This window comes from Malaya genurostris, chromosome 3 (assembly GCF_030247185.1).
Source record: "Malaya genurostris strain Urasoe2022 chromosome 3, Malgen_1.1, whole genome shotgun sequence".
NCBI classification, from domain to species: Eukaryota; Metazoa; Arthropoda; class Insecta; order Diptera; family Culicidae; genus Malaya; species Malaya genurostris.
Window position 1 is genome coordinate 98549681 of NC_080572.1, and position 17813 is coordinate 98567493.

Below are 17813 nucleotides of genomic sequence, written 5' to 3' on the forward strand. Positions count from 1 at the left end.
CTTTTTGTTCCAAATGTAATGAATTGTACGAACTGCAAAAAATTCGGCCACACAGCTACTTACTGTAATAATAAACCAAAATGTATTAAGTGTGAAGGGCCTCATAAAGATAATGATTGCAACAAGGAAATTGAAAAATGTATTTATTGTGGGAATAGTCCTCATGATGATATTTCAGTATGCACTGCATTTAAAGTGCACAAAGACAAAATTAAGCTTTCTTTAAAAGCACGGTCTAAGCGCACATATGCAGAAATGCTTAAAACGGTCATTGATGTCCCCCCTTTGGAAACCGAAAACGGGTTTTCAAATCTAGAGGAACCAGAGGACTCTGACTCTGACGAAAATAGTGAAGGTAATTCGTTTATCACTACCCAAGGGTCAGTTAAGAGAAAGAAGTCTTCCTCCAAATTACCAAAAAAGACACCTAAAATTTCATCTTCAAAAAAAGATCCCCGTGTTAAACAAAAAAAGTCAAAACCAAAGACTGTGCCTCCTGGTTTGTCAAATTCACAAACCAATCCAGGATCTAGTACAGAAAAAGATAATAATCCAGTGGGCTCCATTTCACAGCCACCAACAGGATTACTGAAGTTTTCGGAAATTGTTGAATGGATTTTCTCAGCATTCAATATATCTGAACCCTTAAAGACCCTCATAATGGCATTCCTTCCAATAGCTAGAACCTTTTTGAAGCAGTTATCAGCTCAATGGCCAATTGTCTCAGGTTTTGTATCTTTTGATGGATAATTTATCACCCGTCGCAAATGATACAATCACTGTCCTGCAGTGGAATTGTCGAAGCATCATGCCAAAACTTGATTCATTTAAAATATTATTGCATAGTCAAAAATGTGATGTATTTGCTTTATGCGAAACATGGCTTACTTCAAACATAGCTTTAAATTTTAATGATTTTAACATTATACGTCTCGATAGAGACTCTCCGTATGGTGGAGTGCTTTTGGGAATTAAGAAATGCTATTCCTTTTATAGATTAAACATCCCTTCAACTTCTAGTATAGAAGTTGTTGCTTGCCAAATAAACATTAAAGGCAAAGATATTTGCATAGCTTCGGTTTATATTCCTCCAAAAGCACAAGTTGGACAGCAACAGCTTAATGAAATGGTTGAAGCCCTTTCTGCACCACGATTGATTCTGGGGGATTTAAATTCGCACGGTATTATGTGGGGTTCCGTTTACAATGATAGCAGATCATCTTTAATACAAAACATTTGTGACAATTTTAGCATGACGGTATTAAATATGGGTAGCATGACACGGATCCCAAGACCTCCGGCACGCCCAAGTGCATTAGATCTATCTCTTTACTCAACATCAATTCGACTAGATTGCACCTGGAAAATACTGCCTGATTTACACGGTAGCGATCATTTACCAATCATCATCTCAATTAGCAGTAGCAATTGCATTGCTACTTCCGCTAGTATTCCATATGATTTGACAAAAAATATCGACTGGATTAAATACCAAAGTAGTATCTCTAGTATTTTGAATTCAATGGAAGAGCTCCCTCCACTTGAAGAATATGACTTCCTCATTTGTTCGATTCTGGAGGCAGCAGAACAATCCCAAACTAAACGCTTTCCTGGGCCAACTACTAACAGAAGGCCTCCCAACCCCTGGTGGGACAAAGAGTGCTCAGAGGCTAAACTCGCAAAACAAAATGCTTGCAAGACGTTTCTAAAACGGGGAGGAGGAACTCCTCAGAATTTTGAAAAACTTATGGTTTTAGAAACCAAGTACAAGAGCATACTTCGAGCCAAAAAATGTAGCTATTGGAGACATTTTGTCGAAGGTTTGTCAAGAGATACCTCAATGAGCACTCTTTGGAACACGGCCAGACGAATGAGGAATCGTACCGTGGGCAATGAGAGTGATGAATACTCGAACCGATGGATATTTGACTTTGCTAGGAAAGTTTGCCCAGATTCTGTTCCTACGCAGAGCATTATACGGGAATCTCCTCCAAATAATGGTTTTATTAATAACCCATTTTCAATGATGGAATTTTCTATAGCACTCTTGTCTTGTAACAATAACGCTCCAGGGTTGGACAGAATTAAATTCAACTTGGTGAAGAATCTGCCCAACCTCGCAAAAAGACGTTTGTTGGAATTGTTCAACAAGTTTCTTGAGCAAAATATTGTTCCACCTGACTGGAGACAAGTGAAAGTTATCGCCATTCAAAAACCGGGGAAACCAGCTTCCAATCACAACTCATATAGACCCATTGCGATGTTGTCCTGCATCAGAAAATTGTTCGAAAAAATTATTCTACGACGTCTCGACACTTGGGTCGAGACGAACGGTTTGTTGTCAGATACTCAGTAGAAATCAGGCTTCCGTAGAAATAAAGGGACGAATGATTGCCTTGCATTACTTTCGTCTGACATCCAAATTGCCTTCGCTCAAAAGCAACAAATGGCATCTGTATTTTTAGACATTAAAGGAGCATTTGATTCAGTTTCCATTGATGTTCTTTCAGACAAGCTTCACCAAAATGGACTCCCAGCGGTTATAAATAATTATTTGCACAACCTTTTGTCAGAGAAACACATGCATTTTTCACATGGCGATTTGGCAACACTCAGAAATAGTTACATGGGTCTCCCGCAAGGCTCATGCCTCAGTCCGCTCCTCTATAATTTTTACGTAAATGACATTGACAGCTGTCTAGTAACCCCATGTACACTAAGACAATTGGCAGATGATGGCGTGGTTTCAGTTACTGGACCCAAAGCTATTGATCTGCATAAACCATTGCAAGATACCTTAGATAACTTGTCCGATTGGGCTGTTCATCTTGGTATCGAATTCTCTGCGGAGAAAACAGAGTTAGTCGTCTTTTCAAGAAAGCATGATCCCGCGCAGCTTCAGCTCCATATGATGGGAAGAATGATCCAACAGGTTTTAACTTTTAAATACCTCGGGGTGTGGTTCGATTCCAAATGCACGTGGGGAGGACACATTAGGTTTCTGATAACAAAATGCCAACAAAGAGTAAATTTTCTTCGAACAATAACAGGATCTTGGTGGGGTGCTCATCCGGAAGATCTAATAAAATTGTATCAGACAACGATACTTTCAGTGATGGAATATGGATGCGTTTGCTTTCGTTCCGCTGCAAACTCTCATATTATCAAACTGGAGCGAATTCAGTATCGTTGTTTGCGAATTGCTTTAGGGTGCATGCATTCGACACATACAATGAGTCTTGAAGTTCTGGCGGGAGTTCTTCCATTAAAATATCGATTTTGGGAGCTTTCATCACGCCTGCTAATAAGATGTGAGGTGCTGAATCCCATGGTAATTAATAATTTCGAACGACTAGTCGAGCTTCGATCTCAAACAAAATTCATGACAGTATATTTTAACCATATGTCACAGGAAATCAACCCTTCAAGATATATTCCTATCCGTGTCAGCCTCCTAAATGTCCCTGACTCAACTTTATTTTTCGATACATCCATGCAGCGCGAAGTGCGTGGAATCCCGGATCATCTACGTTCGACGGAAATCCCAAAAATATTTTCAAGTAAGTTCAGGCATATTGACTCTGAGAAAATGTTTTACACGGACGGATCGCGAATTGAAGAAGCGACAGGGTTTGGTATGTTCAACAATAATGTTTCGGCCTCATTTAGGCTTCAAGAACCTGCATCTGTTTATATAGCAGAGCTAGCAGCAGTTCAATATAGTTTGAGTGTAATCGTCACATTAATTCCAAACCATTATTTCCTCTTCACAGATAGTCTGAGTGCAATTGAAGCCATTCGCTCAAACATGACTGGCAAGACTGAACCGTTTTTCCTGGGCAAAATAAAACAGTGCCTGAACGACATATTGAACAATAATTATCTAATCACTATAGTCTGGGTCCCGGCTCATTGCTCCATTCCTGGCAATGAAAGAGCCGATATTTTAGCCAAACGTGGTGCTATTGAGGGTGAAATTTATGAGAGACCAATTGCTTTCAACGAATTCTATAGCTCGTCTCGCCAAAGAACACTTGCCAGCTGGCAAGCTTCTTGGGATAAAGATGATCTGGGTCGGTGGATGCACTCAATTATTCCGAAAATATCGACAAAGGCATGGTTCAGGGGACTGGATGTGAGTAGAGATTTCATTCGTGTGATGTCTAGACTCATGTCCAATCACTACACGTTAGATGCACATCTCCTTCGAATTGGGCTCTCCGAGACTAATCATTGTGCTTGTGGCGAAGGTTATCGAGATATTGATCATGTCGTTTGGACATGCGTGGAGTATCGTGATGTCAGATCTCAACTAATAAATTCTTTGCGTACCCAAGGTAGACTATCCAATATCCCAGTTCGAGACATTCTTGCTTGTCGTGACCTTTCATACATGAAACTTATTTATCATTTCATAAAGAAAACTGGAGTTTCAATTTAATAAAGGCCCCTTTCAAGACTTAGTTCTGATCCCAGCTGCGTCCATGAGTTCAACCAATAGCTAAATTAGAATAAAAATAATGTAATGATACAAACAAACTCGAAACAGTTTATGAAATTATTAACAAAATGTCTGAAAATAACAGCTTATTTTATAATTTATAGAAGTTAATCGTTTGGTTCAAATAATATTTCCGAGTAGATTTCATAATTAATGACGAGTTACCTAAGATGATATTTAAGTAATAAGAGAATATGTTTTAATAAATGCAAAACGTTGTGACTATGTTAGAATTAAATTAGGATAAGAATATTATGTAAAAGTGATGCTACGGCGAAGAAAAACTTATGTAAACTGCCTTAAGAAATAAACGTATTTATGAAAAAAAAAAAAAAGGTTCAAATAAACGAAGAACTTTTGGATAATCTTGACCGAGAAGCAAAAATGTCAGGAAAATTGCGCGAGGACGTTCGCAGAGGCGCACGACCATGTTCAGTTATGCCTGGTGATACAGTTGTCATTGAGCGTCCTAATCGCTCCAAAGGAGATTCAAGATTCATTCCCAAACCGTATATTGTATCAGAGGAAAAAACGGAAATTTGGTACTGCGGGATAAAGTTGGACACACTCTCAAAAGGCATGTATCACAAACAAAAAAAGTTTGTTCGTGGCGCATATCGGAAGATACTATCAACAAAGAAAATGCAATTCTACATCGAACTGCTAGAACAAAGAATACCCCATCATACCTGTTCGGAGGCAGTTCGGATATAGGGAGATTCTTTGAAGCGAGCTTTCTTGTGCAGCAGCTCAAAGCTGAAATTATTATTAATTAGATTAGAACAATAGATTGCGAGGAGCTAAGCCAATTACTTACATTAGGTCTTCCCTTATTCAACTATCCGAAACTATAAATCTCCTTTCAACGTAGTAATCCCTTGTATACTACTAATACCTTTTTCAGGTGAATAATGAATTCAACTTGTGTTCTATTCAAATGTGTTCTAGTTCAATGCACTCAATTATACGGTTAGATCTTCGAAAATGAGAAAAAAAAACGATAAGCGTCCGTTAACCGTAGTAACACCTAACCTCATATATATTAAGAATGCTTACCGTTGTAATAACGCATATCAACTGAACAGTATTTCATATACTACCGTATTGGGGCAACGTTATCCGAAACGTCCCAGAATTCAATTACAAATGAACTTAATTAAGTAGGATAAGAAAAATTATATTTAGTGCCGTGTGCAGCGTAGTCGCTTTCATTCGGCTTGACTTCTACTTCTCTATTTGACATTTCACTCCTCCATCCGGTATGGCAGGGTGCCCGATTCGTTTGCCTGCAGAAAGAACAGCAGTGTTATCAGAACATCCTCCGCCCCGTGAATCCTGATGAGAGACTTGTGGCCTTTCACAGAATTCACCATCAGAAACCTCCATAACAGCTAACTTAACGACTGGTCGCCTCAAATCTTTACCGCCAGCTGTTCGTACAATCGCTTGACGAATCCTGCCGTCACTTCTGGCAATTACCTCTTGCACTTTGCCGCGTACCCAGGTTCGTCGACTCCCTTCGGTAATGTATACCAGGTCCCCCACTTGAATTGGTTTGGTATCCGTAAACCACTTCGATCGTTTGTTCAGCGAGGGGAAGTACTCCTTCAACCAACGATTCCACACTGCACCTGACAAACACTGCGATCTTTGATAGCTGCTTCTCAGCGATGCAGCCAAATCAATTGGAAGTAGCATCCGTTCATGGGCACCCGACGAATTTCCGAGAATGAAATGATTTGGTGTAATCGCTTCTCCTTCCGCAGAGTCTTGAGGCATATATGTTAGTGGTCGTGAGTTGATGAAACTTTCTGCCTCAGCCAAAACTGTGAGTAGTATTTCATCGTTTAGTTTACGACCGTCGTCGAGTGCCCTCATTGCTTCTTTAACACTTCTGACCATTCTCTCCCACACGCCACCCATATGTGGAGCTGACGGGGGATTGAACGTCCATCTAGTTCGAGCATCTGTAAACGTATCCGCACACTCGTTGTTTATATCTTTAATCTGCTTGATCAATTCGTTACTCGCGCCAACGAAATTAGTACCGTTGTCCGAGCATATTTCTACTGGCGATCCTCGTCGTCGTATGAATCTTCTCACTGCCATAATGCATGAGTCTGTGGATAGACTGTGCGCCACTTCTAAATGTACGGCACGAACGACTAGACATGTGAAAACCGCTACGTACCGCTTTTCCTTGCGACGCCCGATCGAGACTTCCAGAGGCCCTAAGTAATCTACACCCACGTAACAGAACGGTCGAACAAAGGGTGTCAACCTCTCTATGGGAAGCGGTGCCATCCGGGGATGTTGTGGTTTACATTTCCTAATCTTGCATCGTTGACATTTTTTCATTACTTTGGCTACCGTGGCACGCAAATTGAAGATATGGAATCTTTGGCGAACCTCGTTGACTACCGTCTCGCGGTTCGCGTGCCCGTATCGAGTATGGAAATCTTCAAGGAGTAATAGAGTGATGGGGTGTGATTTTGGCAGTATGACTGGGAATCGAGCATCAAACGTCGCGTAACTTGCCTTGGCTGTCCGACCTTCCATTCTTATGACTCCGAACTGATCGGCGAAAGGAGATAGTATGTATAATGGACTGGATCTTTCAAGTTTAATCCATTTCTCTGGCGGTTCATCTCGATTATTTATGAGGATTTTGACTTCGTCAGGATAAATATCGTTTTGTGCCGTTTGCCATAACCATTGTTCAGCAGTTAAATACTCATTCTGGCAGAGAGGAACAATTTCGGTTGGGATTGAACATTTTATGAGCGGTCGTAGACTCTTAGTTGCTTTAATCGTCTTAATAGGAAGTTTCTTGGCCTTACGACGGCAATTTGTCACAAAACGACTTACCAGTGCCACAGTTCGTAACAACACCTTCCATTTTGAGAATCGTGCGGCATCTATAATGCGTTCCGGAACCGCAATGCGATGTAGCAGAAGGTGAACCCTTAACTCCTCATTAGTACGCGGAATTTTTTTTTGTTTTGGCCAATTTTCCATTTCTTTATGCAGAAAGGTATTTTTGCCAGTCAGCCATCTTCCATTCGAATCGGGTAAAGTGTCCTTACTCCACTTTGTTAAACAATCTGCTAAATTTTCCTTTGATGGAACGTGTCGCCAACTCGCAGGTTCTGTAAGCGTCAGTATCTCTCCGATTCGGTACGCGACAAACTGTTTGTAATTGCGATGTTGAGAGTGAATCCATGCTAGAACTACCTCTGAATCTGTGTGAATATACTTCTCGCGGATCGGCAGCGTGTGAGTTTCGCACACGGTCTTCATCATTCTCGCTCCTAGAAGCGCCGCCTGGAGCTCCATCCGCGGAATGGATTGGTACTTAAGCGGAGCCACCTTACTTCGGGCCATGACAAGCGCACATTTTATTTCTCCTTCGACCACAATTCGGAAGTAAGCGGCACATCCGTAGCCCAACTCGCTTGCGTCAGTGAATATGTGTAACTGCAATGATTCATAGGAGCTAGGTCGAGATCCAATAAAATAATACCGCGGGATCTCAATGGTACTGATTCTTGGTAGAATGTTTATCCATTGAAACCACTTATCATACTCGGTGTCGCCAATTTTAACGTCCCAGTCTAAAGCAGTCCGCCAGAGATCTTGAATTAGCATTCGGCCATGAATTAAAACCGGTGCAAGAAATCCCAACGGATCGAACAAGCTCATCACGATACGCAAAGCAATCCGCTTGGTTGGTCGCCTACCCTCCACTACATACGGAGCCAGCTCGGTATACCAGTTCGTGGAGAATATGAAGATATCTTTTTCAGGGTCCCAAACTATTCCGAGAACTCGTTGTTGTTTCTCTCCATTACTACAGTCGATAGGGAGTGACCGCTGCTCTGGTATTTCTCCTATTCCTTGCAGAACTGCTACATTGTTGCAAACCCAATTTCGCATATTCATCCCACCTCGAGAATGGATCAGCTTTACCTGTAGGGCCCGTTTCAAGGCTTCTTCTGGGGTATCGGTACTGTCAAAGTAGTCGTCCATATATGTTCTCTCCTTGATTGCCAGGGCTGCTTCAGGGAATTCATGTGCATTTTCGTCGGCATTCAAGTGCATAACGTGCTGCGCCGAGCATGGCGAGCAGGTAGCACCGAACGTTGCTACGTTCATAATATAAATGTCCGGTGGTAGCTGTTCATCAAAACGGAACAGAAATCGTTGAGAATGAGTATCCTCTGGGAGTATCCGAATCTGATGGAACATCTTCTCGATGTCTCCACCAAAGCCAATACGCCTCTCGCGAAACTTGCAAATTACACCCGGCAGCCGAACTAATAGGTCCGGTCCCTTCAACAGTTGGGAATTTAAAGACACTCCATTCACTTTCGCAGCTGCGTCCCACACAAGTCGTCTTTTGTTCGGTTTTCTGGGGTGAGCCACCACGCTAAGTGGCAAATACCACACTCGGTTAGCATCGACTTTACTTATCTCATCTTGTGTCGCTTTGTGGGCATAACCATTGTCGATGTACTCTCTCATTTGTTTGTGCACATCTCGTCGCAATCCGAGGTCTTTTGACAATTTTGATTCGAAATTTCTAAGTCGTTTAGTTGCCATAGGTAAACTGTCTGGGAAGCGTATCTCGTCGGTTTTCCACAGCAGTCCGGTGACGAATCTACCGTTTTGGCGGAATGTTGTTTTATTTAGGATCTCCCTCGCTCTCATAATTTCTGCCGACTCTGGCAACTGTACGGGCGCTATTCCGGCGTCTTCCAGAATAAACTGTTGGCGTACTATTTCGTTCAGTTCTTGATCTACTTCTAGTTTACACAGGTGATGTCCCAAGAATGGTCGCTCATCGAGACGCTTTCCACACGGCCCGTATATTGTCCATCCAAGAACACTCCTTACTGCAATAGGCTCACCCGGCCGACCTACACGGCTCTCAATTGGTGCAATTAAGTCTAAGTTTCGTAAGCCGATGAGAACTTTCGGTTTCGCATTCTGGTATGAAATCATAGAGACGCCCTCTAGATGTCTAAATTGTGAGGAAATTTTATCTACGCGTAGATTCTGAGTAGGAAGACTCAATGTGCAAACAGTACGTGCGGCTGAAAGCTTGTATCGCTCGTGTCCACCTCTGGCTGAAATCATTAAGTCAACTCGTTCTGACGAGCTCTCTTCGCGACTTACATCTGAAGTCCATATTAACTTTAACGGCTCTGAGGTTCCTACGACTCCGAGGCGGCGTGAAATACTAGCATCGATTAAAGTGTGGGAGGACCCCTCACCGAGGAAGGCGAAAGTATCAACACTGCGTGACCCGTTAAATAATGTGATTGGCACAACACGGAATAGAACGACTTCTGTTGCAATTCTATGGGTTTTGCAGTCAGCTTTTATTACATTCAATGTCCCATCGTGGTGTAATAATGGATGATGCCGCTCACGGCAGTTTCCCACGTTACACGAGAATCTTGATTTACATGTCCAGCTACCATGGTCGAACAGGCACACTTCACAGAGTCTATTCTCTTCCACCGCTTTCAAACGCGCTTCAAGACTCATTCGTTTGAATTCGTTGCAATTTCGTACACGATGATCTAATTTGGCGCAGATCGGACAAGGTTTTCGGGGTAAGCTGTTCCCCAGCATGGCATGGTCTTCGTTATGGGCGTGAACGTGAGCCTTTTGATGATGCTTTATCCTGTCATAGCATCCAGAGTCATTTTTTGATTGTACTAGAACTGTAACCTCGCTTGCATCTATGACCAATCCATCCATGAAATTTCCAAACTCTTTAAGCGACGGATCATTAAACGCCCGCTTGTGTCGCACCCAATCAAGCTTGATTGTGGCCGGCAGTTTCCCTACAAGCTCTTCCAGTAGCGTAGGATTTGCCAGATGACTTTTCAAATTTGCAGCTTCGAGATGGTCGCATAGCTGTTGGACCGTTAAACCGAAGTTAATTAAACTGTCAAGCCTCTCGGGTTTCGGAGCTTCCAAGCGACGTACTTTTGTAAGTAGATGTTTGACGAGAAGCTCTGGTCGTCCATATAGCCGTCGAAGGGTCTCAATTATCGATGATACGGCATGCGGAAACATTAACTTAGTAATCACTGCGTCCCGTGCTGGACCTCTAAGGCATTTTCTCAACCGAATGATGTTTTCGACCGGTGCAAATCCACAGGCCATAGTAGAGTCTAAATAGCTACTATAGAATACCGGCCATTCCTCGAGATCGCCAGAAAACGTTGGCAATTGTTTCGGCCATAGATGCCTAGCGGCAATCTGGTTTCCATTTAACATGCCACTAAGAGCTCCTTTTGACAGATTATTTGGTACTTCGGATCTAGTAGCATGACCTGATGCTTCCGAATCCCCCCATGGTTCTTCATTTTTCGCGTTTTCATCACTCGTTTGCCCGAAGGCGTCTTGCAAACGTTGCTGCGTTACCCATTTTCGCGTTGCAGATTTCTCGGTGCGTGATGTGTGCTGGGAGAGGACTTCATCTTCCACAAGTTTTTCCTCTAAACTGAGCTTTTCTTCCAAGAATTTCTCGAGCATTTTTAGTTGCTTCCTAGTCAATGCATTTTCTCTTTCCTCTAGGTCCTTCTCCATTTGCAGACGCTCTTTAGCCTTTTCTAGCTCTTGTCGTTGAAATTCCAGTTTTTGCTCCTCTAATTTCTGTTTTTCCTCCAGTCGACGAAGTGCTTTCTGAGCTACAACTCTAGCGCTGGACGTGTTAGTTCGCATAGAGCTGGCTTCAGTACATGATCGTTTCGAATATTCGAGACGTTCCTTTTGGAGTTTTGTTGGTCGGTGACGTATTCCTTGTAGTGAAGCCTTTCAAGGTAGTTCCGACATTCTTTTGTGCTCCCATTTTTTTTGCTATCGCAGGCCTCAATTTCCTTCTTTGATTTGTCGTTGCGCGCCACTGTTGGTGTGGTTATCAGGCCACTGAAAGCAGTTTCTCTTTTGTGTGATTTCTCCGGCAATGAGGTATTTTGTGAGCACGTTTCACAATGCCATGGTCGATTTTCAACTCCCGGCGATACATTCGCGCAATCCAGGTGATACCAACCCAGACAAGAATCACACTGTACCATGTTATCGCAAGAGTTGGGTCGTTCACACCTCTCGCAGTCAAATCCATCTTGTTCCTGTGACATCTTCGACTCTAATCTTTGAGAATGTTCGGAGGCAGTTCGGATATAGGGAGATTCTTTGAAGCGAGCTTTCTTGTGCAGCAGCTCAAAGCTGAAATTATTATTAATTAGATTAGAACAATAGATTGCGAGGAGCTAAGCCAATTACTTACATTAGGTCTTCCCTTATTCAACTATCCGAAACTATAAATCTCCTTTCAACGTAGTAATCCCTTGTATACTACTAATACCTTTTTCAGGTGAATAATGAATTCAACTTGTGTTCTATTCAAATGTGTTCTAGTTCAATGCACTCAATTATACGGTTAGATTTCCGAAAATGAGAAAAAAAAACATAGCTCTTAATGAACACTGAAAATTTTAGTAGATATAATGTGTTATGTGTGATATTATAATAATACAAATACTTATACATATACATATAATTAATTATCCACTCAAAAAAAATTAAAAAAACAACAATTAATGAAAATATAAATAAAATATAACAATATTATAAAAATAAATTCTTTTACGGAGAGGTGGGGTTGTGAATACCTTCCTAAATATATCTAGACATTCGTTGGAAGCAAACTAGTCACAACAATACACCCCTGTAAATAACACGAGGTAGTTTGATGTTTTGTACCCATGGTAATGTGTTGTTTGTATCCATGGCGATACCACGCTTATTATTATTTAATCGTAGTAAGCGATCAACGAACTAACTCGTCCTCTTTCTTCTTTGGTCGCTTGAACAGGTAACACGCATTATCAAATTGTGTCAGCTTGGCTGGATGATTCCAGACTCACAATAAAAGAAGACTCACATGCGTGTCATACTTTATAGAGAAATTGCTGCCAGCAAGACATACTTGCTGACTGCAGATTTACAGACCCTGTCTGCAGATATTTGAAATTTTTACCTGGCATCTCTGCTTCCTCGTTACAATCCGGAGAACGTCGAGAACCCGAAAATGAAAAAGTGTGTTTCAAAGATGCAAACTATTAATGAATGATTTGTAATATCAAAAAATGTTTAAAAATCAATACAGTATAGGTACCACCCTCCTGGCACTCCTTTACTAACCCTAGGGGAGTAGGCCGCCCCAAAATACGGCTTCCATTCTTTTCCACCTAACAACAAGACAATCGGCCACGTTAAGCTAACGCAAATGAGCCCAATAAAATATTTTACTTAAAAAAAATTCAAACAATTATAATGAATTTGTGCGAAACGAATGTTGGTTGTTCAAAACAGAAAACATTTATTGTATCAAACCAGAAGTGTTATTGTCACTGTTTAGAAAATAAATCGAAATACTCAGAATTCATTTACTTTTACAATACTTTTTTTCTGCGTTCATAAAGCAGTCATCATCAATCAAGTTCATTTGCCTTATGGTGTCACGCACAGTTAGCATAAGAACAGGAGTTTATTGTTAGATCAAACCAGACCCTGTCAGCTTGGAGCGAAATCAATCTTCAGTTCAGCAACGCCATCGCACGGTGTCACATTCAACATATCATGTCAATTGTATGGGTGCGCAGTGCTGCTATTTTGGCGCGCACGAATTTGACATTTCTCTCCCCTACTTCTGTGTACGAGATTCGATGCGGACTCGCCTGAGGGCGCCATGCTCGCAAAAAATGTTGCCAATGATTTGTTCGGGAAATGTGAGAGCTGGATATCTTGTTAATACGATGTCTTTGATCAAACTCATTTTTTATTTAACGTCTTATTAAAACGTTCGTTCACTTCCGGTGATGCTCTCAACTGAGCATGCTTTGTATGCTTGAATAACGTCAAATTATAAATTTATTGTTGTCGTTTTCGCTTGAGAAAACTGAAACTGACCCAGGGTAGTTTCATCAAACAAACACTTTTCACGAAACTGTGTTGATTTCGCACTTAGCAACGGGGGTTTGAGCAAACGTGATATAATAACCAGGTTCGAAACTGACTCGATTTTCAGTTCAACAACGTTAAAGTTAGGTTCGAAACTAGCTTCAAAGAAACGGATTGACAGCAGTTGGGGTGAAAACTGGGTTAGGTTTGGCATCAAGCGAAAACGACATGTAAAACTCAATGCGAGAGTGTCGATCCAAATGTTTTACTTTCTTCGTTATAGACAGTTTTAAAACCCATATAAACTGACGTTGTTATTTCAAACTAAGTCTCAAAAAGATAAGGATTGAAACAAAGTATGAATCTGTTCATTATTTAATCTTATATATTTGATGAAACATATGTTTTCAGGATCAGGCGATTCTTATCGCCAACATCAATTATCAATCATAACTTAACTTTATAATTATATTTCGGTACGGAAATTGATTTTTCACAATCGAGCTCTCGTTAACTTTGGATTTCCATGATCACAGCACCACTGGTATTATGATGCTACTAGCAGCAAATCGAGTATGATTAACTGAATACTCAACCCATAAGAAATCACACTCGAAGAAATCCACGATCATTATTACAATCTTCATACAAGTTTTGAATGTTATCACTGTTATAGAACAGTTTATTTTTTATCATTTTGATTTCTTGAAACAACATAATTTTTATTAGCTATAATGTTCAATCAACATTGGTCACAATTAAAACCACTCGAGAATGTCATACGTAACTTTGAGATTTGTGCTGAATCATCACGACTGCTGTATTCTGCCCGTTACACTTTTCTTAAACATCATTTTCTGTGTTCACTGATTTTTCTTTGATCTTAATATACGAATTTTTTTTGGACTATGTCGGTGTTCATCAAACGCAGTAACATGCATATCACATCATCCTTGTTCAACAATCACAGTGGGAGTTGAAGGATAATCATCTGATGAATTGTCCAGTAGAGTAAGTATAGTGTTTTGAATAGGAATAATACTTTTGCTGCTGTACGCTAAAATAAGTAAAAAAAAAGAACCAGAATATATAAGACTATATTGAAAGCAAAACTTAAAAAGAAATTTTTGCTTCTGATTACAGAAACCAAGGAAGTTTAGCTATTCACTTTGTAACATCAACCTGATGATGTAATGCAACAATATTACTCACCAAGCCATACTCTCCTTTATAATCTTAAATCCATAAGGGTCTATTTATCGTCCTTCTTATTGAAGTAGTACTCGTTAAGCATTGTATAGGCCAATCCCAGTGTTAAGGCTCCTACTACTGTTCCCTGAGCCGCGACTCGTAGCTGCATTAGGAACACCGATGTGGACATAGCACCTCGAGTTTTATATTTGTATGCACCAACTCCGCATACAATCGCCAGACCAGCCAAACCGATAGGCATGAAGGGAGACTCTCGCGCCTTACGCGCTAACTTTTCACCACTGCCTTCTTCGATATGTGGAGAATTAACCATCGTGCTCGACTGAAATATAGTATTAATCATTTAAAAAAAGGATCTGCTCTTTATAGCGATAACACCTAAAATGAGAATATTTACAACTGATCGAGGATTATGAATGTCATCTTTTCATTTTTCCCCCACCAAGTACTATTTTTTGGACGTGACGTATATATGTTCTAGTTTCAAGGTCAAATTCACTTATTCCCTAACAGTAATCATGCGACATATTACGTCAAGTAATATTATTAAATATTATATCGAGATCCTAAATCACTTACCTGATTAACTGCACGTTTCAATGGATGCAGTTGTTCACCACGATATTCTCTTCGGGATGAAGAATACGTACGAAAAAAATGATGCAATTCCACCACTTTGCAGCACTCGTACGTACACTTGAAGATTGACAAGGTGGAAAATTTTTACAGCTGGATGGAGGACGGGCTAGGTTAGCGCGTGTTGTTTAGCTTTGGGTGTCAAATACTCAAATTGGAGCACTCAGTCTGATGAAACCGATGAAACAGGTTGAAACGGTTGAAACAGCTGAGTGAGTATTCCGATTCAAGCACAACATTTCAATAGAACGTGTTCACAAATGTAAACCGTTCCGCACCAGAGATGCCAGATAATTGAAAATAAAATCCATATTGAAAAGTCACGGATTGGGAATTAAAATTACTTATTAATCGATTACTCGATTACTCGATCGATATTACGACATCCCGTGCTCAATTTGAGCATGATATAGGTCCGATCAAAGCGCTTGGAATCGGCATCGTGCTTTATGTTTCACTGTATTCTTCGCTCTTTTGTTTCAACGCTATATAATCTAAATGTCGAGCCCGATTAGCGGCCCTTACACGAGTCATTGAAAATGTCATTACTAAAAAAAATATCATTTAAATGAACGTGTAATGGTGCAGTAATGACGAGATTTCTATTAAATTTGAAATACATCATTACTAAGTCATCATTAAAAATGACAAAAATAATGCTCGTGTAAAGGCCGCTATTCGTCCGATGTTCGAAATGACTAGGTACTATACACAATGAAAAAATCAATCTTACTCGGGTCACAATCGTAAGATTCGTGTACGATTCGTCCGATGTTGGTAATTACTGGCGGAGCATATATAACCGAAAATGAAGGTGATATTTAAGAACCCTATAATAGTTGCAAGTGGCACCACAAACGAATTTCCAGACATGACAGTCACGATCTTTTTTGGCGCACATCGATGGTCCTCCGTGAAACTGGCACCAATGGTGATAAATTGGTTGCACTGCTGAGTTCCCATCATACATTCATAATGCAAATGTCAAACCGTGAGAACCCTTTCGATTCGGTAGCTCATTTGTATATATTGAGATTTTATGGCACACTTTGGTTGAAATGATAACAATGCAATTAATCTCGCACTGGCACTTCATTTATCCAAAGATAAATAATAAAGACATGTAAGTGCTTATAAATATTTCTAAAAAATGTGGTTCGTTCCCGGTACCTTCTGAAATGACCGCACTCACCGCTTGGTGGAGCGCGAGATTAATTGCATTGTTATCATTTCAACCAAAGTGTGCCATAAAATCTCAATATATACAAATGAGCTACCGAATCGAAAGGGTTCTCACGGTTTGACATTTGCGTTATGAATGTATGATGGGAACTCAGCAGTGCAACCAATTTATCACCATTGGTGCCAGTTTCACGGAGGACCATCGATGTGCGCCAAAAAAAGATCGTGACTGTCATGTCTGGAAATTCGTTTGTGATTTAACCACCCAATGTAAAACATTATGAAGCGCTGCTTGCAAAATCATTGACCTTTCTGACAGTGAGCTACAACCACAAATGCACATTCACCATTTTGGAATTAGTTTGTTTTACGAAATACCCTAGGACAGGACCAGACAACTGGCTTCTATTACATTTATTGCAAATGAGTTTGAAAACAAAGTGAAACATTCTCTGAAAATTTTCATTTTCATTGGTGAGCAAACATTATACATCTTATTAAACTTGCACTGATGAGCCGAAGGCGAAACGTAAAAAATTGAAATCAGTCATGTGTACTTTTGCACAAACTGGTACCCATGAGATACCAAAACCCCTAAATGACTACAACCTGTTGGCGGTCAGAATACCATCAGTTTGTTTCGTTCTTTCGGGACGTCAGGAAAGACCTTACACCTCGGTGTAAATAAAGTGACTTGTAAATAGCAAGTACTTTACGTTAGAGATGGTCGGGTATCGGGTATTTTACCCGAAACCCGACCCGTACCCGTACCCGACGGGTTTTTGGTCGGGTACGGGTAAAAATTTTTATTTTCAATCGGGTACGGGTCGGGTACGGGTAAAAAATTTTACTGCTCACTCGGGTACGGGTCGGGTACGGGTAAAAAAATTTACCGCTCACTCGGGTACGGGTCGGGTACGGGTAAATTGTTTTTTCGGATCGATTACCCGACACTTCACAGAAATATGTTTACACGTTGACGAGATTTTTTCATTGCAAAACAGTTCTTCCGAAAAATAATCAATTTGATTCAAGGGGTTTTGACATTCGCGCCTAGGACCAGACCTGTCAACTGTCATCTTTTTCATTTTTTTCTTCATTTAAAAAAAGTATCAATCATAGTTACGTGAAAAGGTATGTGAATATTTCCCGCCCTACTTTGTTTATAACATATTTAATAAGACACACTGCCTTAGCTCTATGATGTTGCGGTCGGAATCTACTTTTCACGTAGGTTTTGATGGACTGCCATTTTAAAGCTGTTTAATGCACAATCCAGTAAAAATTATTTGATTCATAT

General features: G+C 40.5%; 2 protein-coding genes across 3 annotated transcripts; both read right to left on the reverse strand.

The window, feature by feature from the left end:
• Positions 1–5144: 5144 nt before the first annotated feature.
• On the reverse strand, positions 5145–13697 carry LOC131435621 (uncharacterized). 2 transcript variants are annotated; one of them, XR_009230518.1, is made up of 3 exons: positions 11808–13697; positions 5558–11746; positions 5145–5477 (listed from the first exon to the last, which is right to left on the reverse strand). XR_009230518.1 is itself a non-coding variant. In XM_058603696.1 (2 exons), exon 2 carries the CDS (start codon positions 11240–11242, stop codon positions 5726–5728), a length of 5517 nt encoding a protein of 1838 aa, XP_058459679.1. In that variant the 5' UTR covers positions 11243–11746; positions 11808–13697; the 3' UTR covers positions 5145–5725. The 2 variants fall into 2 exon arrangements, 1 of the variants encoding a protein (XP_058459679.1); XM_058603696.1 differs by having other exon boundaries at positions 5145–11746.
• Positions 13698–13846: 149 nt separating this feature from the next.
• LOC131435622 (HIG1 domain family member 1A, mitochondrial-like) lies at positions 13847–15486 on the reverse strand. Its single transcript, XM_058603698.1, has 3 exons — positions 15275–15486; positions 14696–15017; positions 13847–14540 (listed from the first exon to the last, which is right to left on the reverse strand). Exon 2 carries the CDS (start codon positions 15006–15008, stop codon positions 14736–14738), a length of 273 nt encoding a protein of 90 aa, XP_058459681.1. The 5' UTR covers positions 15009–15017; positions 15275–15486; the 3' UTR covers positions 13847–14540; positions 14696–14735.
• Between the last annotated feature and the right edge of the window lie 2327 nt (positions 15487–17813).